Raw genomic sequence first — 27,910 nt, 5'->3', positions numbered from 1 at the left:
GTGCTTAAAAATGTCCAGTTTTCAGATCGATGTGTTAAATTTTTTCAGCTAGCGCTTCGCGCTCGCATTATTTATTTAGAAGTTACCCATTAATTTAATGATTAAAAGAAGTGAAAAGAATGTACATTTTGAAAGTTTGAATCTCCCAAGATTTCTGCCCGCGCTTAATTCGCACTCGTAATAATTGTTTATTGAGATAGGCCTATACATATCTTGTTCTTTAAAAAAAAAAACGTGCAAAAAACTGTTTGGTTTTTCAAGTCGGAATATCAAAGTTTTTCAGCTCGCACTTCGCACTCTCATGGACTATTGTTTAATTAGATATTCATCTTGTTCAAAATTATTCAAAGAGTGCTTAGAATGATCCGTTTCAGGTATAAATCTATCCAAAAAGAATTTAGTTCGCGCATTATGCTCTTTTACTTTATTCTTTATTACAAAAGTATCAAATTTTCAGGTCGGATTAGCAAATATTTTCAGCTTATCTTGTTCATGTTTACACAAAGTGCTCATATAAGTTTTCAAGTCTGATTTTGTTCGCGCTTCTCGCTCGCATGATGATGATGAATGTATGTCCTCTTAATCAGTGACTGTAAATAGTTCTAAAATGGTCCCTTTTCTGGTCAGTTTATAAAAAAAATCCTTCAGTTAAAACTGCATATTTGATCATGACTATAAAAATTGCTTAGAATGTTTGATTCTCAGGTTTGAATATACAGTAGCTTTTACAATGATTATCACTGATTTTGTTTGTAAGTTACCCTTGAAGACGATACATATTTCAACAATTAAATAATGCGAGCGCGAAGCGCGAGCTAAAATTTTTTGAAATTTCATGCATTTTGTCCTGAAAATTGAACATTTCGAGCAATATTGTGATCCTGAACATCCTGAAGATATGCGTCTGTAAAAAATAAATGTCAAAAAAATTTTGACATTCCGACCTAAAATCTGGACCGTTTCCAAGCACTTTTATATGAACAGGATATATCTATACAATTGATGAGAGCGCGAAGCGATCAGACCTAAAAATGGGACATTCTAAGAAATTTTCTAATCATTAACATTTCAGACCTTAACAAGTGGAGCGCCTCTGGCAGTCTCACCTGCATCACACAATTCAATATGCTCAGCTTTAGTGCTGACACCAGTGAGTGACATCATCGTCTGTCCATTTGCATGTCACTGAGTTGTGCATATTACTGTTTTGTGAAAAACAAGCGAAACTTTAAAATGTCATAACTTTCTTATTTTACATCCGAATTTGATGAAATTTTTAGCGTTATGCTAGTTTGATTTTTTTTTTATTTATTCAAATCAACATTTTTCTGGGGTGGACTTGACCTTTAAGTTATAAAACTCGCCTTTTGGTCGATTACGGCGCTAAAATTACTGTTCTTTTTGTTGGGGTGGACTTGTCTTTTAATGACTGCATCTAGTGAGCTCATGTATGAATATAGCTCACCAATCGAATATTTTTGTGGCCGCGCATTTGCCGCCCCCGCCCCCCGGTTCCGTCGCCCCTGTAATTTGTTAGAGCATATGGAGCTATAGCTTCATCGTTATAGAGCATTGAACTCACAATCGCAAGTTTGTGAGTTCGAATCCCCACTCTGCCATTTTCTCCACTTTGATTTAAAAAAAGTAAAATGTTTCCTATAAGTATATAGGACCTAATTGCTTGGTGTTTACCCCGGCGGGTGTTTACCAGCAAAAGCTGTCCTGCCGAGTTAATTCCGGAGAAAACAGAAACAGAAATTTACTTTACTGCATAAGTGACTGGCACTGACCGGGGCACTGACTTATGCAGATTAGTGATCAAAGTCCCGTTAATGAATTCCCTATACTTCAACGCAATTTTTTTTCTCTAGGAATATCATCACCACAAATTATTTCGGTGTAGAAAGAAAAAAAAATCATGATTATGATAAAAAATAGAAATGCTCGCTATCTTCCTCCCCATTTGGCCGTCTGCTAATGGTCGCCAGGTACAGCGAGGCTCTAGCTGTATACCGAGTGTGCTGTATATAGGTACCGTACTAGCTGCGGGAAAGATGGCGGTCTTCAATCACGGCGTAGACAAGCCTTTCTGCTAAGTTAAAAAAAGGCTCCTGATCGCAAACCAAAGAAACTCTTCCCGATTTAACATAGGCCACGTCTAGCTAGACATCTAACTTTCATATATTATACTAGATCTACTGAGCTGTGACCTACTGCGTGTAAACGGAATGAAGCCCGATCAGTGAGCTGAGCCTGAGTGAGGAAAAATCTGACAATTCCGAGTGACATGACTCAGTTTCTCTTTCTCTAACTGACACTGTCACTGCACTGCCACTGAGCTGATGAGGTGACGATGTGCTCATCATGCGGGTGAAAACGGCCGACGTCAGGCAAATAAACGGAGCTGAGGCTGAGCTGATCCCGAGAGTGAGACTGGTGATGGAGAGTCTGGCTCGAGTGAGTGTTCCAACTGTTGCTAAATTAAATAATGTAACTTAAGTTTGATTTCTAAATTGGTTCGACTGTTTCCAATTCCAGTCTGACTTACCCAGGACTTGTCCATGTAAACTATAAATAATTAGCCTAAGTATTAGGCAGAGCTGGCAGCCTGGCACTCTCCAAAAATGGGGTAGAATGGGGTCGCAATAGCCCCCCAAATAAAAGGGGAAAAAATAAATTATGCACTTATCTTGATTATAATGAAGGTATATCGTGAAACAGAATCCTGACACCGAGGCACAACTTTTCTAAATATTTTGACATGTATTACCAGGTAGGATGGGGGATCGGGTGTCCGGACACTTTATATTTTTGAAGCCTTCTTTTTTGTCTTAAGATTACACTAAAAATATGAATTCAATAGTTGTAATCATCTTCTATTTTGTTCTCTATAATATTTTCTAAAATTTTGTACTAAAATTTGATGAAACTTCGCTTGTAATTTTTTCCAAATGACTTTCTAAAATTGATCGTCCGGACACACAACCTGTCCGGACACACAACAACTGGGTATACCGGTATACCGGTAGGTGGAGCGTAGTGTAGCGGAGCGGAGTGGAGTGGAGCCTGCACGAACATCGTCTGAGGTACATGGAGCCTTGAACTGCCTGCCATATGTATAAGAGACTCACCAAAACAAAGATGGATTTTCCTAGGAAATCCATCTTTTAAGATAAAAATCATGTAAATGTTGGTGATTTTATTTATTTTTGCACCTTCATACGCCTAATGCGTATGTAGGTTTCCAAAATTGGTTAATGAAAAGGCGAAAAATTGAAGGTTTCTTACCAGACCGATCTCGTGTACCGGTACATGTAGATCCCTCGATCCGTTTGTCAACAAAGCAAATACAATACATGTAGGTCTGACCCTTGAATCTTTTGTTATGATGTAGCTACGATTAGCGATGTTCCAAAATGCCGTTTTGAAGAACAATTTATAGATAAAAATTATTATTTAACAAATACTAAAAATTTAATACGTGATTATGAATAATTATTATGATAATAATCAGCTGTATGCATGCTCAGCTGCATCAGCTGTACCGCTATGCATTTTCAAAAGGAAAAAAATGGCAATTATAATATTTGAACAGATTGTCTTAAATTCTGATCTGTGGAAAATATTTTAAAGATTATTAACCAAGAAGAAAATATTTCATAACTCCAGGCAAAACAAAAACAACCTTTTTTTATTTTTGGGGGCTACTTTCACAGCCCACAATTAAAATCTGCAGCACTGGATCAGCTTTAACATTGCAGTAGCAGCAGTAGTCCTACACATGAATTTCCAGGGGCTCTGTTTTTATTTTCCAAGGTTCTTTTGAGCATTTCGAGGGGCAAATTTTTTTCCCTCACGTAACTCACTAGAATCTACACTAAAATAAAAATCCTGTAGAGCTTTTCAAACATTTTCTTCATTTCGCTGCTGGATTTGGAAGCTATGGGTCTTAAAGCTATGTGCTTGATTTCTCATGCAAAGAAAATCATGTTCCTCATTTTCTAAAATATGTTCATATTATAAAAAAAATACAAAATTAAAATAATATATCTTCAAAACTGCAAACAGTTGAGGGGTTTCTCTGTGTTTTGTGATTTTTGCAGCCTCTTTTACAGGAAACATGAATAGGAATCGTTTGTCACACAAACTGCAGTCATAGTTTTTAAAATCTATCTTCAATATTTAAGTCTTATTTTAATATATATGGCCATGTGCCATGATGCCGCCCACCAAAACGGGTGGTGCTGCTACATATTTGGGTAAATTTGTAGAGTTATTTAAAATTATTTGCAAAACTATGGGAGCTACGCCAACGAATCTGATATCGTTTTAAAGCAGAATTCAATAGCTAATAATCTAGAAAGTTTCATTGCTCTCGGATAAGTATAACTTGAGTTACACATCTTCAAAGACTGAGTACCAGGGGTGGTACCGGAAGCGGCCATAGGAGGACTGAATTAATTATAATGATCACAAATATGAAATAAAAAAAACATTAATATTTTTCTATTCAACATAATATAACATGAATGCCTTATACCTAAGGCTATTTCTGAGTGCATATTTGGGTTCATTGAGCAATTTCCTTTCAGAAAATATATAATTTTGCTCTCGTAAGGTGTAAACTTATTGAGATAATGAGATAGAGACTTTTGAAGTTAAAAGGTGACGCAAAAGCAAAAATCACCATGTAACACAAAAGTAGGCGACCTCATGACACATGACCACATTCATCTCTTTGATAGCTATTTTCACGTTATATTTTTCACATCCATTCTTTCTTTCTTTTCAACATACTTATTCAAGATATTTATCTTTTATTCATTTCTGTCTTCAATAAAATATTCACCTAACTTTTTAATATTGTATATTTTATTCTGTTTATCTCTTCATATGTGATCATGTTCAGCCTTTTCCACGTTTCCTTTAGAATAAATAAGATATTATAGTTGAACATACATGTATTGAAAAGATTGATAAAGCTTTAATATTGCTCTGCCATAGAGATACAGTAAATTTCAATATCATTTAGAGCTTCTTTATATAATGATTTGAATGATATTATTTTTTCAAGTCTATTTTTTTAAAGAAACCGTCAATGCATTTTTTTAACCCTTTATTTCTTACAGGTAATTGTGAGGTGATTTGTTTATGTGATAGTGATATATCCCTTACATGGCACAGTAATGATAACCATGGAGAAAATTGAAGAAGTGGCCAATCAAAGGCCAGGAGCTGGAGACTGTGTCTTGCCGAATGGCATGGAGCATCACCTGTCATCTGAGAAGCAAGGATCACCATCCAAGCTCTCCAAAGTCCTGGATCATAGACAAACAAAATGCCATACTCTTCAAGTTGCAGTTAATGGAGACATGAACCATGATGGTTTACAAGTGCAATCTTCCCCAGACCATCTTATTTCTAAGAGGAGAGAAAATGGTGACCCCTCCACAAGTAGCTCATTGGACGAACAACCCCCTACTACCCCCATCTGTAAAAACTACCCTGATCACCACTTGCTCAGAGGCATTAGAAACAATGGAGAATCCCCTCCCAGCAGTACTGATGTCAGATGTATTACCAATGGGGAATTTGTATCGGACTCTGTTAAAATGCCAGAAAGGCGGAAAAGTCGTGAACTGAGCTTGAGCCTTGGCTTGCCTCCAAGGGATTGTGTCATAAGGGAAGAGGATGAAAACAGAACTGAAAGTGATCCTAGACATAAAGTGGTCTTAAAAGATAAACTCCCACCTCCCAAAGAATCTCTGCTATTAAGACTCTTTGAGTCAAAGCATCTTGATGCTTCAATTGCCATAACACACTTGTACAAGTCTAAGGAGCCAGGAGTCCAATCATACATTGGTAAGACCATCATGCCTTGCATATAAATTTATAATTTGGGCAATGAATATAAAGTACAGGAATCATAAGAAATACAGTTCACTATTAAAGATATTTGTGAATGTGTTCATTGAGTTGTTAACAAGAACATTCTTTGCATAAGAATGTTGTACATTGAGGAAATATTTAAATGTTTAGTGGGTATTGGGGCTTACCGGTACGGTAACTGAAAGAATGTGTACAGTACAGCAGATTCTTTCTTTTTTTAAATAATTTTTGCCCTACTATAACAATCAGTATCCAGGTATCAGATTTTCCTTTTATTTGAAATGTTTGCCTATGCTTCACACTGAAAGATGTGTATTATTAAAGATGTTATTACATGTATATCCCTCACTGGTCTCAGTATTTAGGCTCATCATCGTTATGGATTTATTAGAAAAAATGTAAGTGTAGGATTTACTGTATGTACATGTACCCTTTTTATATTTTCACAATATACTTACTAATTTTCATGTATGTAGGCCCATAGTAGAGATGAAATGCACTGCAGAGGTAGTTTTTTTTTCTCTTCCTTTTGATTCAATGTATGTTTTATAAGTTGTTTACTGTTTGACTTTTATTTTCAATTTTCAGGCAATAAGCTGTTCAGTCTAGATGAGGATGATTTTGATTTCTACCTGCCTCAGGTTCTCAATATTTTCACCCACATACCAGATTTAGCAGATGTCATTCGCCCATATCTTACACATAGGTAAGTCAGTATATGTTTTGTTGCTAGTAGTAGTAGAAGTAGGAGGAGCAGTAGTAGAAATACGAGTACAGTTTTTTTTCCATTTTCTAACCATCTATTGATCTCTTTATCCCATATCTGAAATATGTGTATACAGTGTACACTGTACACTACACTACAAATCAGACGCATTCGAGAATGAATCAACAATGGTCCGCCAGGCTTCGCGATCTGACAATAACATTAATCAGTATGTCGGACCAAAACTATCTGGAGTTCTTTATCTGATGATCTCAAACACTCCCCGACACTCCTGTCTTTTAATTTTGAATAATATCTTTCCCGACTTACTCCTTTTATATTTTTGCTCTCCCTTCCCTTTATTATTTGTGTTCTTATTTTGTCTTTGCTATTGTGATTTGTCTTGGATTATTAAGTTCAAGTTAAGTACTCATCATCTTTATTCTTATGTAATTCATGTATACATGTATTTTGTCATTGGGGATGGGGATGGGCCTTGATAGGTCAACAACTCAACATGACCTTTGTCAACCCCCTCCATCCACATTTTAAAGTTCTTTGGTACATGTAGGCCTACATGTATTTGTGTGATGAATTGTATCTATGTATGTAATTTGATTGTATTGAAACTGTCTTTCCATGTTTATAGTCCACCTCAAATAAGTGATACAATTAACTTACAACTTGTACTACAGAATACGATACTCATGTTACAGAACTAGATATTGTCTAGGGAAAAGGAAGTAATATCAGAGTCTGTTCAAGAGATAATAATTTAAAGTTCATGTACATGTGTAGGCCTTCAAAACATGTTGGTCAGCTTTCATACATTCAGCTGGTGAATATGAAAATGTTCTACATCTTGTATGCCCCTGTGGCATCTGTGCCAGTTTCGTTAGGTTTCCAGGTTTTGTCGTTGTTTTTCCAACATTTGAATCAAATCCATTAGTAATATTGTTATTCTCACAAAATTTATTCATTGAAAAATTACTTCATAATTTGCTGAGTTAGCATGTACATGTACCTAATAGTATAGGCATACTCTGTTCATGTACATGTATGTAGATCCAGGTATTATTTCCATTGTTTCAAATAATTGCAGGGAATAATTTTGCTTTACAAATTTGAATAGCATTTTTGGTCATAAGAGAAAAGCTCTCAACTAAGTAATGTACAGTCCTATGTAAAAATATGCTATACAAAAGACTTTATGCATAGCAGTCTTTCAAAAATGTGGAGCAAATTGTGATGCGATATCAGGAAAATTGTTCCCTGAAGTGAGATTGCAGGAAGATTGATTAACGTATAATGGCTTAAGGAATGGATATTGCAGGTTTGCAATATTAGTCATGAATTGATAATTTTGAAAGATACACCCAGTTTATAATTTGAGGTTGATGATAATATAACAAAATTACCGGTAGTTCAACTATGATTTTTTTTTAAATCTTGGTAGAAGTATAACTTGAGTAAAATGAAATTGATCTGTCACATCATGCATGACTGATCACGCAAGTAATTCCCTGTGTTTACAACATGTACATGACATTCATTCATGTACTGTATAAGCTGTAATTTTCGCGGGGGTTTTATTTTCGCGGATTTCGCGAATTGCCGATCGGCCGCGAATTTAACAACACGCGAAAATATTGACACACTTCTTAGTCAGTGCCAATGTCCCCAACAGCAAAGCTTTGCTATTGAAAACATACTGTGTAGTGAGAAAATGGAGATATGCACCTCTATATGTACAAAAAATAAGGCTTAGAAAGTACAGTTAGTGATTCAAAAAGTTAGCTAGAATTTCACTTTTTTTAATTTCTCAAACAAAATCATAGCCTAAAGTATTTTCTAACATTATTTTATCAATATCTATACACTCACTGTAATATTAACATGTATTTTCCATGAAATAATTTGATATCATTGTCTCTGATTGACTCTATACACACGTATTGGCAGCTATTTGCATACTCATTAATATTCATAAGTCACATGACCAGAGCTTTTACAAGTGAAGATTCTGTTCACAAAATTCCACATTTTTGCACTTTTACCAACTTTTTGAAAAATGAATAGAACAAAACACAATTCTAAAGATTGCTTAACCCTATAAATTACAGATCAAACTGTGGCATGATGAATTTTCAGATCTAAAGGTAAAAAAATTGAAATTTAAGCCACCTTTTTCCACAGTTTGTAACTGTTTTTACAGGGACATATTTATGTACAAAAGACACATCAGCATGGATATTTTAAGGAGTAGAGTTTTGCACGTGATTTGCACTAGTTTTACTTCTTTTAAATGCTGTGGAAATGTTTTCTACATCTTCCGATCGCGAATTTAACAACCCGCGAAAATGTCGGGACCCCCGCGATTCGCGAAAAATTCTGTACGCGAAAATAACAGCTTCTACAGTATTACATGTCACTGTTTCAAATCATATGAATTATATAGGTGGCGCTGTTGGAGTGTGGATGATATGAAATAAAAACATGTTTTAGTGGATATAACTTTTCAGGAAGTTTATAGGAAAGTTCTATTTTGATTGGGAGCCTGATGAAAGTAAAAAAAAAAAAAAAATCAAAATTTTTGTGCTTCTTAAAAATTACAGAATGATATCTAGTCACTAATCAGTTTTAAGATATAAATTTATAAGTGTTCATATGGTCCTGTGAGTAAGAAAAAAAGTAATTAATGAAATCTACTGAGAGCGGACCACTGATCCCAATTAACTCACAATTCATATTTTACATTTTTTTTTATTGTGCAGTAGTGGCAAGGTGGCCACTGCACTTTTGTTAGATTTAAATGAGTTCACATGTAATTCATATTATTGACCCTTTAAAGTCCAAAGCACTCGAAAAGAAATGTACATGCACATTGTATGTTATAATTTAGCAGAAAGACACTGATATTGTATTATTTACATGTACATGCAGTATCTTCATTCACTTTTATTTGTTATACAATAATACAGTACCAGTATAAATACATCAATAAATTTTTATAACATAATACATTTTCTATAGATTTCCAATTAATTGAATATTTAATATATATTTATTTATATATATGCATATATATGTTTCTACTCGCTTATTATTTATTGAGCATGTATCAATGACATAAATCGAGCCTGACATGGCCTGACAATCATTTGATTAAAAAATAGCAAAAAAACTAGTAAATAGTAAGAACCTCCCTCATCACTGATGTCAAAAAACGGGCCGAGAAAATGTCTCCTTGTTTTTTAAAAAATAGTAAAATAGCTAATAGTAAGGACCTCCCTTATCACTGCTCTCAAAAACCCCAGACGATCAAATACTTTCCTTTTTTACTTGGCCTTGCTAACAAAATGATGATTTGCTAGAGGGTTACATGTGCCTCACACATCACAGGTCTGTTTTGCTATTGATGTGGTATTCCAGAAGTCAGCAATTTATTTGTAGGTTGTTGACCATTTTTAATTTTGTAGCCTACTCTATAATTTTGACCTTGCTTGACCGAACCCTTTAATGCCAGATAGAGCAAGGAATTTATCACCTGGTTTAAACCACAGTCGATGAGAAAGCTTCCTGTTGATCCACCCCCTACCCATTCTAATACAATGTACTGTACATGTAGTCTATGAATGGAGACCATTTCCAGAGAGAGAGAGAGAGAGAGAGAGAGCATGGATGGGTCAATGTCAGGACGAATCTGCATCAATAACCTTTAATGTAGATTGTAATGCATACGTACACATGTATACATGTACATGAGGGTTTGATTAATTTTCTCCCTCAAGATTGCATTTATTTGTCCAATGCACTGAATGCAGTGCATATATATCAAGATTCAAGTCATGAATTGGTGTATGAGAATTATGTGCAGGCCTACTGATACATCCATGGATACAAATGGGACTGAACCCTTTAACTGTTTTAGCATAAGTAAGGAAAAAACAATCCCAAACATTGCACAAGTACAAGTCCAAAGGCAACAGTGTTCAAGGTCACTCATTCGCTTCTTGAATCCATGGTCTTGTGGTATAGGTCAAGCTCATTTTATATCCACTTGAATTGTCTTAATCCAAATTGGTATGAAGATGAATTAGATTTTTCACAATGATTTGTAGGGCATGCATAGGTCTATACACTATACATGTGTCTGTATGATGCCCCCTTCATATTTTCAAATTGCCCCCCCCCCCCAAAAAAAAAAAAAATGAAGTAAATAAATAATAGATGGAATTAATAAACAAACAAAAATAAATGAATAGATAAATAAACCAAAAAAATATAAAGAAATAAATGATTTTATTGATGAAAAATCTGAGAAAAAAATACCCCATTACCCCCCCCCCCCCGAAAATAATAATATGATACATGTACATGTACAAAAGTATACTACATGTATAGGGCCTTTAGAAATCAAGTAAAAGCTCAGCAAGGACTAGTGATTTTCAACATTAAAAAACATCAATTAAACATGAAATACATGTTGCCAATATACAGAAATATTGAAAATTGAAAATGTATTTCAAACGATAAATATTACAGAAATAACCAAAGGTGCACATATTTACATACAAATGTGTAAATTAAAATTTATTGTCTGCACATAGTACAGTCAGGGTACATGCATAGTATTGTACATGCAGCTTTGCATGTGGATCAGTTGGTCTAGGTGAAAAATGCTTGTACCTGTAGACAAGCTAGCAGAAGTTCTGATCAAGGCATTGTGACAAATTACAATTGGTAATTCACAATATAGCAAGCTCCAAAGCTCATTATGACTCACTGGCGTAGAATTCAATCAAAAGTTTGGTATAAATGTGTGGGTGTTAGTTGCATGCAATACATTTTATCATACTGTACATGTTTAGTTTTACAGTATGATGTACTGTTCCTTCCCTTATGGACCTGGTAATTCTACATAAATTTATATTCTTTTGAAATAAAATAATTAAGCCTACTTGTGAGTGAACTGTGAGGCATGTAGACTTAATGCAAAATAGTTCAGAGAGGGTTGAGAGTCTGTAGGCCTACTGTACAAATAATCTCATGAAATTCCCCGTTTAGGCCTACATGTACATTGTACCATTGCTCCATGCATGTACAATGTACATGTACATGTCGTTAGGCCTAACTACATGTAGGCCTAACTAGAAATTACTTTGGCTACCGTAGACTATGGAGATAACTCATTCATACTGTTATTGTATTGTGGTATTGTCTGCGTGGCAATTGTAATATTTGCTTTTCAAATCAGCTGGGTCAATATAACGTATGCACTTTACCAATGCAATTCAAAGGGGAATTGATTAGAGTACATGTAAATGTGGGATCTCACATTAATTGTTCTATCTATGTTACAAGTGCATGTGTTTAATGCCTGCACATACAATATGTTTTACCTTTTCACTGAAAGCGTATCCAACCTAAAATAAACAATTTTAAAGACCTTAAATGGGCAAAACACTCACAATTTCGTCTGAAAGGGATCACAAATATGGGATGGGATTTATGCATTACAATTACATGTATTTTTATGTTAATGGATTTATTGTTCACTGCACAGGTCAGGACTTGTGAGACAATGTCATATCAAGTATTCAAATACGTGTATATCTCTTCTCTTATTTCTCTTAGATTATTATTTTTTTTTTTTTGAGGGAAATGAACTTCCCATTAAAAGTGAAAGCCCCCAATCAGAATTAACTTGATAAAAACCAGCACCCAACTGGTAATTGGTCTTATGTTTTTCATTTGTCAGCCTATGGGAGTCTCATAGATCTCATAATGGCTGTATTACTGTACATGTACAGGATTTGCGTAAAATCTGATTCCAATTCAAAATTTGTCCGATTGTCCAGTTGACTGTCAACTCATTTTTTTTTGTGGGGGGGGGGGGGGCTGAACATACAGAATGATAGTCATGTGATGAATTGTATACATGTATAGAGCTCACTAGATTGACATGAGGTGTTGTTTCGGATCAAACATCCTTCCTGTGTGTATTATATGAAACTATGGTTATACGGGAACTTGTATGTAGGCTCACACAAATATGCAGATTGCCAAAAGTTTCTTGAACTTCCTCCTTATCAGTCATTAGTTATTTTCATTGAATTGTAAATCATTCAGCTCAGTCTTCTTCTTCTCTCATGTTTCTAGGGGTTGTAATCCTTGCTATTAAAGTACCTTTTTTTTAAGAGGTACTCTGAGATGGAAATATAAAGTAAAATTCACAGAGCAAAATGCTGAAAATTTCATCAAAATCTGATGGCAAACAATGAAGTTATTGAATTTTAGTTAGCAATAGCAATATTTAGTTAAAACAGCATGTCGTCATGAATATTCACTACATAGTATGTAGATGGGCTGATGATGTGACATCCCCACTTTCTTTTTCTTGTGTTATTACATGGAATCATAATTGTTTCATTTTTTCATACATGTGTGAATGATATGTTTCGTTTATGAAATTAGTTGCAGCAATGGATGTCTAATGCACTTTCAGTTGTCTTATTGGAAGAAAAAACTTGAACAAACCTAATTTCATGATTTTAATACAAAAGGACAAGTGGGGATATGACATCAGTTTGCTCATTCAATATTCATGAAGACAATAATGCATCTCTTTCAAATGCCATAGCTTTATTTCTCTTCCGATTTTGATCAAATTTTCAGTACATACCGGTATTTGTTTGTGTGATTTTTCTTTATTTGTTCAAATCATATTATTTTCAGCCTGGAGTACCCTTTGATTAATATTGTCATGGAAATTTTGTTTTTTTTATGCATAATTTGTGAAAATTCCCTTGTTTGCTGTTTCATCAGAACATTTATAGTACATGTATGATGACATTGTACATGGCTGTTTTCACCAACACTTCCCCGGTTGTAATTTTCAAAAGTATTATTCCAATAAGGTTGATTTTTGTCTCGCCTGCATAGCAGAGTGAGACTATAGGCGCTGCTTTTCTGACGGCGGCGGCGTCAACATCAAATCTTAACCTAAGGTTAAGTTTTTGAAATGACATCATAACTTATTATATGGACCTGGTTCATGAAACTTGGACATAAGGTTAATCAAGTATTACTGAACATTCTGCCTCAGTTTCAGGTCACACGAACAAGGTCAAAGGTCATTTAGGGTCAATAAACTTTGACCATGTTGGGAGAATTATTTTCAAAAACTTAACCTTCGGTTAAGATTTTGAAATGACATCATAACTTAGAAAGTATATGGACCTAGTTCATGAAACTTGGGCATAAGGTTAATCAAGTATTAGTGAACATCCTGCTTGAGTTTCAGGTCACGTGACCAAGGTCAAAGGTCATTTAGGGTCAATGAACTTTGGTCAAGTTGGGGGTATTTGTTGAATTACTATCATAACTTTGAAAATTTATGGATCTAGTTCATGAAACTTGGACATAAGGTTAATCAAGTATTAGCAAACATCATGTGCGAGTTTCAGGTCACATGACCATGGTCAATGGTCATTTAAGGTCAATGAACTTTGGCCGTGTTGGGGGTATTTGTTAAATTACCATCCTAACTCTGAAAGTTTACAGATCTAGTTCATAAAACTTGGACATAAGAGTAATCAAGTATCCTGAACATCCTGTACGAGTTTCAGGTCACCTGACCATGGTCAAAGGTCATTAAAGGTCAATGAACCTTGGCTGTGTTGGGGGTATTTGTTGAATTACCATCCTAACTCTGAAAGTTAATGGATCTAGTTCATATAACTTGGGATATAAGAGTAATCAAGTATCACTGAACATCCCCTGTGAGTTTCAGGTCACAAAACCAAGGTCAAAGGTCAGTTAAGGTCAATAAACTTAGGCCATGTTGGGGTAATTGTTGAATTGCCATCATAACTTTGAAAGTTTATAGATAGAGTGAATGAAATGTGGACATGGGTGTAGTTGACAAGTCTCAAGTCACCGTTCAAATGTCATTTATGGTCAATGAACGTGGTATTATGTCATTATATGAATGGTGTTTTTGTGAATGATTATTTTATAGTAGTTTTGAAAGTTAGCACTGCTGCTATATTAAATCGCGTAATGCAGCCGAGACTGCCAGAGGCGTTCCACTTGTTAGATATATATTCTGGATTTGTCTTGAAAATTAGATGTGATGAGAGATTTTTTGCCTCCTACCTCATCCCCTGCTTTTAAAGATAAACCTTGAGTCGCTGAAGAAAATTCATTACACACAGTTATACATGTACATGTATGTTGATAAAACCATCATTGATTTTTATTTCTGTCATTTCAGGTGCAAATCAAGCATAGACTTCTCCTTGCATTTAGTATGGATGTTGGAAGCCTACATGCCAGACTTGAACTTTCCATCCCGCAAGCAGTCTCGAGGAGCTAAGCTTCGAAAGCAGATTCTCTCTGAGGAGCTGCGGCCAAAGGTGAAGCGTGAATCACTTTCATCAACGGCATCTCAGTTGCCTTCTATGGATCTTCACAGTCCAACATCGATGGTTTCCCCAAAGAGAACACATTCAAGATCCAGATCAGATGCCACTGCAAGTAGGCAAAATTAAAACTCAACAAAGTAGTTCATGTATTCAATTATTCTATCATTCACAAACAATAATTGTAGAATTACACTGAAAGTGAGGCATACCCTGACATGTACAGGTATTAGTGCTTAAAATCAGCAATGCACAATGAACATCAAAGTGTTATATGAGCTTGAAAATTACAAGATGGTTGTTTCTCATTCATAAATTTTATTCACTCAGATACAACCCTCTTGTGACTGTATCTTAGCTTGTGTCACCCTAGCTTATCAAGAGGTCTTCAGTGTCAAATGTTCAAAGTTACCTTCTGTTTCTAATTCTTAACAGTAACCATTTCCCTTTGGGGTTAATTATAAAACAGTTTTGGTATAGTCTGTTTTTTCCACTCTCATTCTTAATAGCAATCACACCAGACATAGTAGGAGCATTGCGGCAAGGAGACAGACGTCTTGGAGACCTTACCTCTGGTCGTGCCTTTGACAGCCAGTGTACCTGCTTTGACAGCTCTGAAAACAAACTAAATGAATTGACAGGGCGCCCTCAGGCAGTAATGGATTGCCAGTGTCAGGTATCAAGATCTTCTTGCATCGTTGTTGTTCGATATTAGGCATTCCTTCTTTAGAATATTTACGCTTAAATGTTTATTTTCCAAGCATTGTTTAATGATACTGTTTCATTTTTATTGTTGATGAAAAAAAATTCTTGTAAGAACACAACAGGTTATTGTTGGCTTTAAAGCATTTCAATATAATATGTGATAAAAGAAGAATTATCTTGATGTATGTACATCATGTTTTTTCCCTTGTTTTTCAATCATTTGAACATTTCAGGCCCCAAGACTTGCACCAATGTTAGAATTTCTCAAGGTTTTGATGGGTATTGGTAAGAAACTACAGGGTCTACCTACAAGAGAGCTGAGAAGTAAGTTTTCAACAAATTATAAGTTTGACTCAAGTAAAAATATTGAATATGTACATGTACATTGCACTAAACACATAATTGTGCACTGAAGTTCACTTTTAAAACAGTATTCTTCATTTTTAAGTCCTGATCAATGAAATGGGGATATGAGAGTTATGAGAATTTACTATGTTTGGATGCTTGGATATGATTTTTATAGTCTAAAATGTTTAAATGAAAAACAAATACAATGGAGCAAGTGGCCTGTCTTTGTCATTTCATCCATCCATAAAGGTACAATGAAACAAACTATATTGTGCATTGCTCTATTAATGGTTCCCACCATCTTTTACCTAAGGGTATCTCCATTTTCTTTTTAATTTGTGCAGCGACTCAATTATTTTCTGAGCTTCAGAAGTTAAACTTGAATCTCCCAGCTAGGATCTGGGTTCCCTCAACTGCCTCAAAGAATCACCATGTTGTCCGCATTCCACACACTGCTGGGGTAGTCCTCAACTCGAAAGACAAAGTGAGTATCACTCTAATACCTTATTTTTAATTTTCAACCCCAGACTATTTATTTTAACCCTTTCCTTGAACAAAATTTCCTGTCTAACCCAGGCTAAGGAAATACCTGCTGTTCTCACACAAAATTTGATAACCCTGGGCTGGTAGGAGTTTATGATTATTCTTGAGCACATTGTTTTGTAATGCTGGTTATAGAGTTTACATGATTTTACTCAAGACTGGAATATATATTAAGTTCTCAAATATGATTCATAATTTTCTTTGGCAATGCATGACTGTATTGGATTGATTTTGATTGAAATAAGGCAAAAATGTACATTGCCCATACTTGCTTTATCCAAACCTAATGAAATTATTGAATCACCTTTTTGACTTGCTATGTTTTAGTTAATGTAAGGTATTGCAAATGAAATCCAACACCACAACATTTTCCAATCATGTTTGTGGCTGTTGCTACACATGAAAACAAAACCAAAATATATAAAAGTTTTGATAATGTAAGTCCTTACATTTATTATCATGCCAGGCTCCTTATCTCATCTACGTTGAGGTGTTAGACTGTGAGAACAAGCACACATCACCCCTTCCAGCAAAGATCCTAGAAAACACCTTGCGATTTACCAAGTCAGAAGAGAACCTCAGCAGGTATTTTAATGGTGAATCTGCTCCAGCTACTCATACACCACCGACAATGTATGCAGTCTATCACATGAATGATTCTGATCATGATTGCTGGTCACAGGAGGATGATGATATACTCCAGGTATGATTCTCCCAAACAATCCAATATTCAGAATTCAGGATCTTTGTCATCTGTCCAAACTTAATTATCAGATATATGTAGACAGGTTCCATACAGTATATGCCTCCCCTTTATATCATAGTAGGTTTCTGTAGACTTTATGTCTGTCCTGTTTTTGTTCTTGCTATATTTTAAGAACTGTTTGATTGATCAACTTTAAACATGGTCCAATGGTCCATCTATATAGGGGTGATAATGATATTGTGATTACCTGACATTACATACATTGAACTGTTCTTGTTTTCATAATATTGGAGGGATCAACCTCAAACTTGGCTCATGTGTGCATTTGGCAAGATGTGAATTTTCATTGACTGAATCGGAAAGAGGAGATTCTCAGTTTAAAAAAATAATATATACATCAATAGCATTCGGTATCAATGGTACTAATGGTATTAATTGTATAGAGTATGATGCCCAGACCCCTAGAATGCTACATGTACATTCACTTCCGAAAAGAGGGTTTTTTTTAAGCCATCTGTCCAAGAAGGTAAAAAATACAGCTAACAACAGGTGGATTAGAACTCATGATGAATTTCTTTGAAGAGATCACTTGATTATAGCACAGTGAAAGCACATCCTGTTCATTACAATATAGAATTCAATTCAATATAAACATCCAATGGTAGGAGTAGTAGGATTGACCTGCTCAATTTTATGAGAATACAAAAAGTGTTTGAACTTGTGGGGGAGGAGGATGGAACACAAATGAATCAAGTTTAAAGGGTTCTTAAAAGTCAAGAAAGCTCAGATAAAAAAATGCAAGAGACCAATTTAAGTTGTCCAGAATACAACTTTTAGAATGATTTGTGCTTCCAAAACAGTAGTTGAACCTGCGTACACTTTTCTAGGAAATAATTAAAAGAAGCCCTGGAATGTCATGTTTCTAACTACATGTACATGTATAAAAAATGAAATCAAAGTAGTCAAATTATTGATATAAGTGAGGCATAGGATAGTGGCCATACATTCAAGGATATTTCACTAACTACTCAATCCCAATCTCTAAAGTGTATTATGGGTTATTTCCACATACTAATAGCTAGACTGATTAGTGTGAGAGTTATTCCTCCTTAAATTGCCATTTTCCTGGCAATCAATAACACATGACTCGCATCCTTCCTGAATTCTTTCCTATCATTCAAATTATGTGTTTACCTCCAGAATTCCGGGTATAGGAAATGCAGTTGCCACCCCCCCCCTGTAAGTGAGGGAAACTAGTCATCATATATACCAGACTCCCTTTGCACAGTGGATGTATTATTCCTTGACAAGCAATTGTGGAATATGACTCAAAATTTTGACTTGTACATTTGTGTACATGTACATTTCAAATAGTTATTTATGAGTAGTAAAACCCTTCAAAGATATGGAATGGTATTATACTTTGGTGAATAACAAACATTTTAAATGAGTAACAACGGAAATGAAACAATATGAATAAAAAAAGTGAAGTACTGGAAGTGAGTTGATCATTACTCCCTTTTTTCTGCCTCCGTCTTATAAGGGTGAGTGCTGGGTACATAATTTCTTAAAGGTCATCCAGCATGCGGTGCTTACCAGTATTTTTATATATTTTTTTTACTCTCAGCAGACAAAAAAAAAAGTTTTGTTATCATATCATGTTTATAGATAGATTTCACATCTTTATATTTTGGCTGTATAAACAATTAATCTTTCTGAAAATAATTACCTAAAATGTGATTTTCGACCCCAAATTGCCATTTGGTTTTACAAAGCAACTTTCCTTGTGTATTATTGCGGAATTATGGCAGGGTAGTAATATGTACTCCATAAACTTGTTTCAGATTTATGTGAATAACAATCAGTTTTAATAAAGCAAGTAATCATTTATTTTCTGTAGATGTTTGTTTATGATTACCCTTTTTCTGTTCACTGTTTCTCTTCTTTAATAGCAATACTCAAGCTACTCAAAGAAGTCTAGCTCTAGTGATACAATATCTCAATTCTCACATGAGAGTGTGACTAGTACAGACAGCAAGGAACCAGTCTATATCGCTGCTGGTGATATCAGGAGAAGGCTTGCAGAATCCATGACAACGCCTTCAACAACATTCAAGGTGAGGAAGATAAAAATAAATAAATCTTTCATTTCACGGGTGGGGATGATAGAGGTACCTATTGTTATTACCAAGGCTTACATGTAAGCCAGCTAATGTAAGGGCACCAAATGCATTTCATTTGTTGATTTTGTTGCACTTTTAAGTTTATTCACTGATAAGTTTATTAAGCAGGTTGTGTAAATAATAATAATAATATACCAATTTGTATAGCGCAGAATTTATGTTTTATTCTTCTTTGCTGTAATTTAAGAGCTCCTGAAATGCTTTAAAAGCAAATTTAGAAAAGGGAAAGAAAAAATAATGTTTGGAAATTAATGGAAAGGATAGGTGTTTAGTCTACGATTGAAGTTTCTACTGATGGAAATGATCCAATGACATATGGCAAGCCATTCATGAATTTGGGGGCTGCGCAGCCGAATGCACAATCTCCCAAAGTTATCTTTGAATTAAATTGAAGATGTGAAGGAGCAAATTATCGTTAGAATTGTGCAGGTTTTGAGTGTGTCTGTGAATTTTGCATTGTAAAAGTTCACAAATATAGCACGGGCTAGGCGATTTGATGCCCTGTATACAATTAACAAAATCTTGAAAGATGTTCGTTGGCGAACTGGAAGCCAGAATTTTTTAAGATAGGGATGATCCTGGAAAATCTAAGTTGACTACAAATTAGCCATTCACATGTGTTCTGTACTTGCTGAAGACGCCCGATTTGAGATGAGGGGAGCCCATACAGCAAACTGTTACAATAATCTAGCCTACTAATAAAAATAATTATAACCAGCAATTCTAGGGAGAAAAATGGGTATTTGCTAACTAGTAATAAGCAAAACTAACATAGTATTTTGTCAGGTAGACAGGTGTTTTTCCTAGCTATGACTATACACATGCCCTGGTGACCATATCTATTGTTGAGGTATTCAGGCTGTTCTTATTTCAGGGTAGACACCATGTTGGAACTGAACACTAGGTCTTTAAAGCCTTTCTCTTGCTTTCTTACTCAGTGAATACATGAGTTTAGCTTTAAAGAGAATTGAAAATATTTGATGTCTTGTACATTATTTTCTTGATATAAACTAAGTGTTGGTCTGTTGTTTTGGCCCTTCACAGCATGACCCAGAAGATCCTTCAGCCTCAGCATTGAAAGAGCCATGGGATGAAAAAGAGAAACGTATCAGACAGTCATCACCGTATGGACATTTGCCTAACTGGCGCCTTCTTACCGTCATTGTAAAGTGTGGCGATGACCTACGACAGGAACTTCTCTCATTCCAGTTCATCACACAATTACAGGTAAAGGCTCTTTGATAATGGTCACGATGATGATGTCAATGTTGTTGTTGATGATGATGATGACGATGATGTTAATGCTATTGATGATGATGACCTTGATGTGATGACAATGATGACGATGACATGATCATGATGGTGGTAATGGTGATGATGAAGGATGATAGTGGTACATCATACGCATGTCAAATTTAAACATAATTTGTTGAATAAAAAACAGTATTTTTTAATGTGTGCTTGAATTCATCATACAGTTTCATTGCAATGAATTAGCTCCACTACATACCAATGTCTAAGATCATTGCAATGCATCTTCATCTGTTTCCCACAGAACATATGGAGGCAGGAGCATGTTCCACTGTGGGTACGTCCCTGCAACATCCTGGTGACATCTAACAACAGTGGTTTGATTGAGCCTATCATCAATGCCATCTCCCTTCATCAGGTGAAGAAGAACAGTAAGAGTACACTCCTGACGTACTTCCATCGAGAGTTTGGTGGACCAAGCACAGAGAACTTCCTCACTGCACAGAAGAACTTTGTGCAGAGCCTTGCAGCGTACTGCTTGGTCTGCTACTTGGTTCAAGTCAAGGATAGGTGAGAATACATCCAATGAAAATGGCATTGTATTTCTACAGAGAGTGGGACCGTAATGCCCATTAACATTAATCTACAATAACTTATTATCATCTTGAGCTAGATATTGTTGGTCAACAGTAGGACACTTTTGATTGAATACCATGAGCAACGGTATTCATATTTACAGTTTCACTATTTAAACAAAACCATATTTTATAAGACATTGAATCTAATGTAACTTGAGGTTGCCTTTGAATGTTTTTAAACATATGTGTAGCACTCTTATCACTGCTGTAATTTAACATGATGATCAAAAATTACATTATTAATGCAACGTTTCCAAAATATTTGATTGAATGTTTAGTTAAGTGTGTACCACCTCATAATCTTAGATCAGCTCAGAATGATCTTTTACATTGTCCTAGTTTTCAGACCAAGTTTTATAGATAACAATCCTTTGCCCATGCTGCCCCTTCACTTTGGAATACCACCCCATCATATGTGAAGGACTCTTCTGCACATAGTTTAAATCCACCTTTGAAACATACTTATTTAAAAATAATTTTGAATGAATTAGTGCCACGATTGCCAGCAGTTCTCTCTTTTCCTTGCTTTTTCTGTCTTCTTCAAAGAGCGCACAGGGACCCAATTGGCAGTGCTATGCGCTGTATAAGCATGTTGGTATTATTATTATTGATTCTTATTTGCCTTCATTAATATTAGATTATGGTAAATGAAGACTTAAAAATATAACCTGAAATAGATTTATTTATATGTCGTTTAATTTTTTTTGTTTTATTTCATAACAGGCACAATGGTAACATCCTTCTAGATCCTGAAGGTCATATAATCCACATTGATTTTGGTTTCATTCTCTCATCTTCACCCAAGAACCTTGGCTTTGAGGCATCCCACTTCAAACTCACACATGAATTTGTAGAGGTAAATATATAGCTTCTGAGCAGTATTTTATTTCTGATCAAAGTAGTTTCTTTCATAGTATTTTGAATAGTTATCTGTTATTTGTTTTATCAAATCATATGTATAAAGCAAATGTAGAGTCACTATCAATCTGATAATTAATGGAGGTCACCACCATGCCATGTCCTTTTGTTTTCCTAACTGGCTGAATGAAGGAATGAACTACATATTTTGAGTTGGGTTTTATAACACCATTAATGAAAACCTACAACCAATCACAGAATTCAAAAACCAATTTTTATGAGAGATAATTGATATGTACATTATATTGAAATTAATTGAGGTACTTTCATCGTACTTACATTTTATGTGCATTATTTATTTAAAGTACACAAACAGTTGTCTTTGATAAAATTGCTTGGGAGATATGTTTTAAGAGTCATTTTATCACATCAGTGGATGTACCTTTATTCTTAAAAGTGAAGACATAATTCATCTTTTTGGGGCCAAGGGAACGGTTGGATATTGCACCTGTTAATCATAAAGTTTGGATCTTGTTCTGTTTGTTTATGTACAGGTAATGGGTGGTGTTGGAAGTGACATGTTTGAATACTACAAGATTCTGATGTTACAGGGATTAATAGCTGCAAGGAAACACATGGACAAGCTAGTTCAACTGGTTGAGGTGATGACAGGTAAGGAAACAATATTCTTTTATTGATATACATGATTTTAGGTTAAGGGGTGGTAGATTTGATGATGGTATTGGGGTTAATATTGATGGTGGTTGTGGTAATGGGGAGTAGGATGAAATATTATGATGTTTTCGTAATGATGATATATAGTGATATAGATATGATGATGACAATGACGATGAAGACGATGATGGTGATGAAGATTATGATGGTGATGATTATGATGATGATGATGGTGATGATTATGATGCTGATGATGATGATGATGCATCTATAATGCCTCAACTCCAATATATGCATGTTTCTCTGTACAGGATCTGAGCTGGCCTGTTTCAAGCAGGGTGCAAGTACAGTGAAAGCCATGAAGGAAAGATTTCATATGAACCTGACAGAGGAACAGCTTCAGCTTTGGGTGCAGAACATGGTAGAGTCCAGTATGCATTCTCTAACCACCAGACTGTATGATGGGTTCCAATACCTCACCAATGGCATATTCATCTAGACATCAGTGGAATAGCCAAGAGGACTTCCAGCTGACAAGATCTGTCCTGGTGCAGTGGTTAAATCGCTGGGTTTTTACCAAGTGTTTAAAATGTTTTGCCCCAAAATCATTTGACGGTCCTTCATTGTGTGTGTGAGCTACGTTCACCCAGGTGAGTTGGAAAGGACCACCAGATTTTCTAGAATGCTGCCAGCTGTGATCTGTGTGAATGAAGTAACATGGTTATATGAGACACCATCATTATCATTGTTAATTGATAGAAAGGGACTGTGAGTGTTGACATCTGGAAATGATTCTGATAGACAATAAAAGACTTCCCCAAAAGTGTTTCATGAAGTATCTTATCAGTAATTTTCACTGACAAACTTGCTCTGAGCCATTCAGATTCAAGGATTATAATAACACGTGAAAATGACTATTTTTTCATGACATGCTCCCTGGGACCCAATCATCATCTAGGGAAAGATTTCTTCTTTACCATTAGCATCAGAATTGATCACCTTTGTGGGGTCCAAAAGAAGAAAAAGTCCAAGATGTGAATAGTTGGTTGTGAGTAGGGGTATAAATTTCCTCCTTCAAAGTTAGAATCTCAGTTTGCTATTGAAGGCCCTCGAGGCATCTGGCAATTTTAGTGTGTACAATTCTTTGATGATTTTAGAATTCTGGTTAGAATCTCAGGTTGTTAAAGTCAATAATTTCTTTCCTCATGTAATGCTTATCAGATGAAATATCAGCTTAAGAAGAAATATTACTGAGGCATTTGTAAGTTATTCAGAGGAACCTTTTTTGTATGGATTTCAAATTGATGAAGAGGAATGAATTTGTAATGTAAATGACCCAAGTCATTAATGAGTGGTTTGTAGTTTAGAGTGATTTGAAAGAATTAAAGTTCAAATGTGGATCAATGACAAAGAATGAATTTGAAAGGTAAGCTTGTAAACTGATAAGTCAATGATTCATGTGCTTGTACTGTGATTGTGTTTGATTGGCTTGATGAAGTTAGAGCAGCTGTTGTTGTTTCAACTTTCAAATGAGCTTTGGAAACGGACCAATTTGATGTTGATGAAATTGAATCATCCTTTGCAAGCTTATTTTCTCTTGTACTCTCATTAAAATGGGTGGAACAGTTCAGCTTTTCATGTTGTTTAAGATCATTGTTTATTAATTAATAATTCTGGTATTTCATGAGGAAAACGACAGGGCCAAACTACAGTGGTTTAAATAGGCCGCATGAAGCTAAAATCTATGTCTGCTATTTATGTGTTGTTAGTTTACAGCCCTAAAATGAACAAAATGATTATTAAAAAAATAAATGTTTTGATTTTTTTATAGATGTTCTGTATTCATGGTGGAATATAGTGCCCTCTTTTAGGGCTAGAAAAGAATGGGAGGGAAGCACTCCATCCTAACAAGGTTTGCTTTATGGCAACTGGAAAATTGTGTTTTATTTTTGAAAAATACATGTAAGGCTGCCTTGTTAGCAAATTTTTCTACCACCTTACCACATTTAATTTTAAATACTTACTGTGTTTTTGTAAGGAAAAGGATAACTCAAAACAAAAATTTCATAACCACTTTTCTGAGTACATTGTGGTTTTAGGAATGATCTGTATTGGTCCTAAAGGAAAATATATTGAAATCAACATTACAAAAAGGTGGTAATAATAATTGTTCCAAATCAAACAGATACATTTCTATTTTGTAGACAAATGTGATGACAAGGCATTGCATTTCTTTGTGTATTATGTGTTACTAGGCACATGATGAAGTCGTATGTATGTTACTTATGTTTCTGTTCTCTCATAAGTGCTTTGAAATATCTTTGATTTGAAAGAGTTTATGAACGTGTGTATAACTGGCATTCGGAATAAGCCTTCATTGTTTTTCTCCATGTGTTTCACAGGGTATAAATTATACATGATGGCATACCCCTTTCTATATCCCTCTTTCCCTTCTTGCATTCCCTCTTTCTCCTTCTGTCTCTAACACACCTTCACTATCTCTTTCACGACATCAGATGAATGTAAAATAATGTGTTGTCATACAGAGCAGAGCAGTATATACCAATATATTGTATGGAATTTTAGTTTAACAAAAAGTGACAATACAGGACTATTTATCTGAATTACAACTTATAGTATGTCTGTAGCTTATGTGTGGATTGTATTTAATTTTCTTGTTTGAATTCGTGATTAAAAGAATCGTCTTGCCAAAGCCTCTATTTTTGTAATTATAATTATTGCAGAGCCCATATTCTTTATAGTAGTATCACTATTATATCAATTTGTAATGAACATGTACCTTACTAACTTTGCCAAGGATAGTTTTAGTAGGCTATTTCTGTATTTGTCAGCTATTTAATTATTTAAGTTTGTAACAAAGATGGTGTGCTTATAGTGGATTCAGATTAATTTGCACCAACTTTATCGGTTTAATTTGACTGTTATTCATCAGCCATAATTATGTGAGGTGTGAGAACACACAACTGTACTGAAATATTGTAATTATTTTCATTTGCCCAAGTCCAGTGTAAAACAATCTTTTTATCATGCAAAATGAACTTGTGAGGATTCTTTTTTCTTACACCTCTAAAATCATCATATCTCAGACTGCCATGTCACTGGTACTGGCCTACTTATATATCAATGCATAATTATTTACACTGGTATCATTCATCATTTCACCTAATTATCAGCACATCATTTTAATAAGATCCAATACAATCGATCACACGCCTCTTCAAACATGTCACTATATATTGTCTTCTATTCTACATTTTGAGGAAAAAGAAAACAAGTTATAATAAACAACGAGACCTATATTTACTAGTCTGTTGTTCATGGAACGGTTTCTTTTGAAATAAGAACAATATCCTCAAAAGTAGATCAAAGACAGAGAGGTCAACACTTATTGTTTAATGTGATGAGTACTTGTAATTTGTTTGTGTATTTAAGTATGTTTCCATTCTTGGCTGCATGTGTTTAGTGTTACATGTAGCTCATTTATCAAAACATAGCACAAACAACTAGATTATATCTGCTTTGTAATTGTGTTATCTATGCAATAGTTTAAGTAGAAGATGATGCAGATTATCCAGTATTGATTAAAGTTAGAATAATTTGCCTAATATTAAGTGGAAATATAGCCCTCAAACAGGTGGTGTGTCACAAGTGATATGTAATAACCTCTTTATAAGTTTTCTTGAATGACCAAAATCACCTTTGCATTTTGCTCTCACTACCTGTGACCCTACTAGCGATCATTCAGGAACTTTTTTCTTAGACTTGAAGTTAATCCTGTAAGACATAGTGTAAATTAATACAACCTGATTAATGGGCTTATCATTCCTGTGTTAAGTGTACATGTAATTAAATTATTTGCAATGCTTCTATGAATTTACAGCCTTGGAATGAACAGAACACAAAGTACATCAAGTTTCAAAGTGAACACAAACATTTGTAATTAGTAGCAGAGTTCGAATCCTTAATTTTGATTGGTTGATAATTGGTAGTAGCTGAGCACTATGCATGCAACTACAAATTTGATTTATCATTGAAGTTTTGTGTTCATTCAGGAGATGTTGTGATTACAGAGCCTGTTACTGTTTTTTGGATTTGGTTAGTCTGCATGCACAGACCTTGGTTTTTGCATTGTGTATAATGCCAAGTCTGAAGTAGTGAGACTAGATTGTACTGTCGTTGCTTCAACACATTTTGTTTGGAGTCTCGTCTCCTCCCCAGACATTATTTGTTATAGTTTAATATTTGAGTCTGTGTTAGCAGACTAATTTTTGATAGCACTTTTATGTTATGCAATGAACTCTATAATAATCCTATTGCAAATGAAAAGAAGGTTGTTGTCAAATACTGATCCTCCCCTATCCATCATACATTCCATAACATTAAAATTCCCAAGAATGGGTGTTATTTTTATGAGAAATAGCACAAGAAAATATTTTGGATTACATCATTGACTAAGTCATTAGAGATCTCATTATTAATCATACTTTAGTTTAGTCTCAACCTTGTTATGTTGATGTGGATATAAATGCCACATTAAATGGGTCACATCCCTGATGATTTGCTGGTAAACACATTTAAAAATAAGAAATGAATTCTAAAAAAGTGATGTTTCATGATCAGTTGGCTTTATATGGATGATTCTACTGATGTATCTTTGGATTTTTGAAACTCTATGTCAGCTCAAAGTAGATGTTTTTTGAAGGTATGTAGCATTTGAATTTGCCTGAAGAAATGTTCAAAGTACATATATGTTCAAATGTGTAAAGGTATGTGACTTATGGTCATTATAGATACAATCATGAGAGGTACAAAGGTCAATTCTGATGTCTTTTGTAAATCTAGTCTTCAAATTATTGTATAAATACATGTATGTAATATGAATATAATAAAAATGATATAATAATAGCTCACTGCATAAAGACTTTCAATAAAGTATCTAGTCATTTGTGCAACCCTTTACC

General features: G+C 34.8%; 1 protein-coding gene across 1 annotated transcript; it reads left to right on the top strand.

The window, feature by feature from the left end:
* The first annotated feature begins 1,747 nt into the window (after nt 1-1,747).
* Nucleotides 1,748-27,854, top strand: LOC135153140 (phosphatidylinositol 4-kinase beta-like). The gene is made up of 14 exons (XM_064095106.1): nt 1,748-2,457; nt 5,130-5,862; nt 6,478-6,595; nt 14,874-15,136; nt 15,531-15,697; nt 15,960-16,050; nt 16,419-16,558; nt 17,084-17,320; nt 19,276-19,440; nt 20,551-20,733; nt 21,062-21,327; nt 22,119-22,251; nt 22,808-22,925; nt 23,240-27,854. Exons 2-14 carry the CDS (start codon nt 5,187-5,189, stop codon nt 23,425-23,427), a joined length of 2,745 nt encoding a protein of 914 aa, XP_063951176.1. The 5' UTR covers nt 1,748-2,457; nt 5,130-5,186; the 3' UTR covers nt 23,428-27,854.
* Nucleotides 27,855-27,910: the final 56 nt, after the last annotated feature.

Source organism: Lytechinus pictus, chromosome 1, assembly GCF_037042905.1.
Source record: "Lytechinus pictus isolate F3 Inbred chromosome 1, Lp3.0, whole genome shotgun sequence".
NCBI lineage: Eukaryota > Metazoa > Echinodermata > Echinoidea > Temnopleuroida > Toxopneustidae > Lytechinus > Lytechinus pictus.
The sequence above is the reverse complement of the archived record's forward strand: the minus strand, read 5'-3'. Positions and strand labels throughout refer to the sequence as shown.

Excerpts from the sequence above, each read along its gene's own strand:
- LOC135153140 (XM_064095106.1), top strand. The coding sequence starts at position 5,187 with ATGATAACCATGGAGAAAATTGAAGAAGTGGCCAATCAAAGGCCAGGA. Across the intron at positions 15,698-15,959 it reads TAATGGATTGCCAGTGTCAG|GCCCCAAGACTTGCACCAAT; the intron begins GTATCAAGATCT and ends TGAACATTTCAG. Across the intron at positions 16,559-17,083 it reads TCCTCAACTCGAAAGACAAA|GCTCCTTATCTCATCTACGT; the intron begins GTGAGTATCACT and ends TTATCATGCCAG.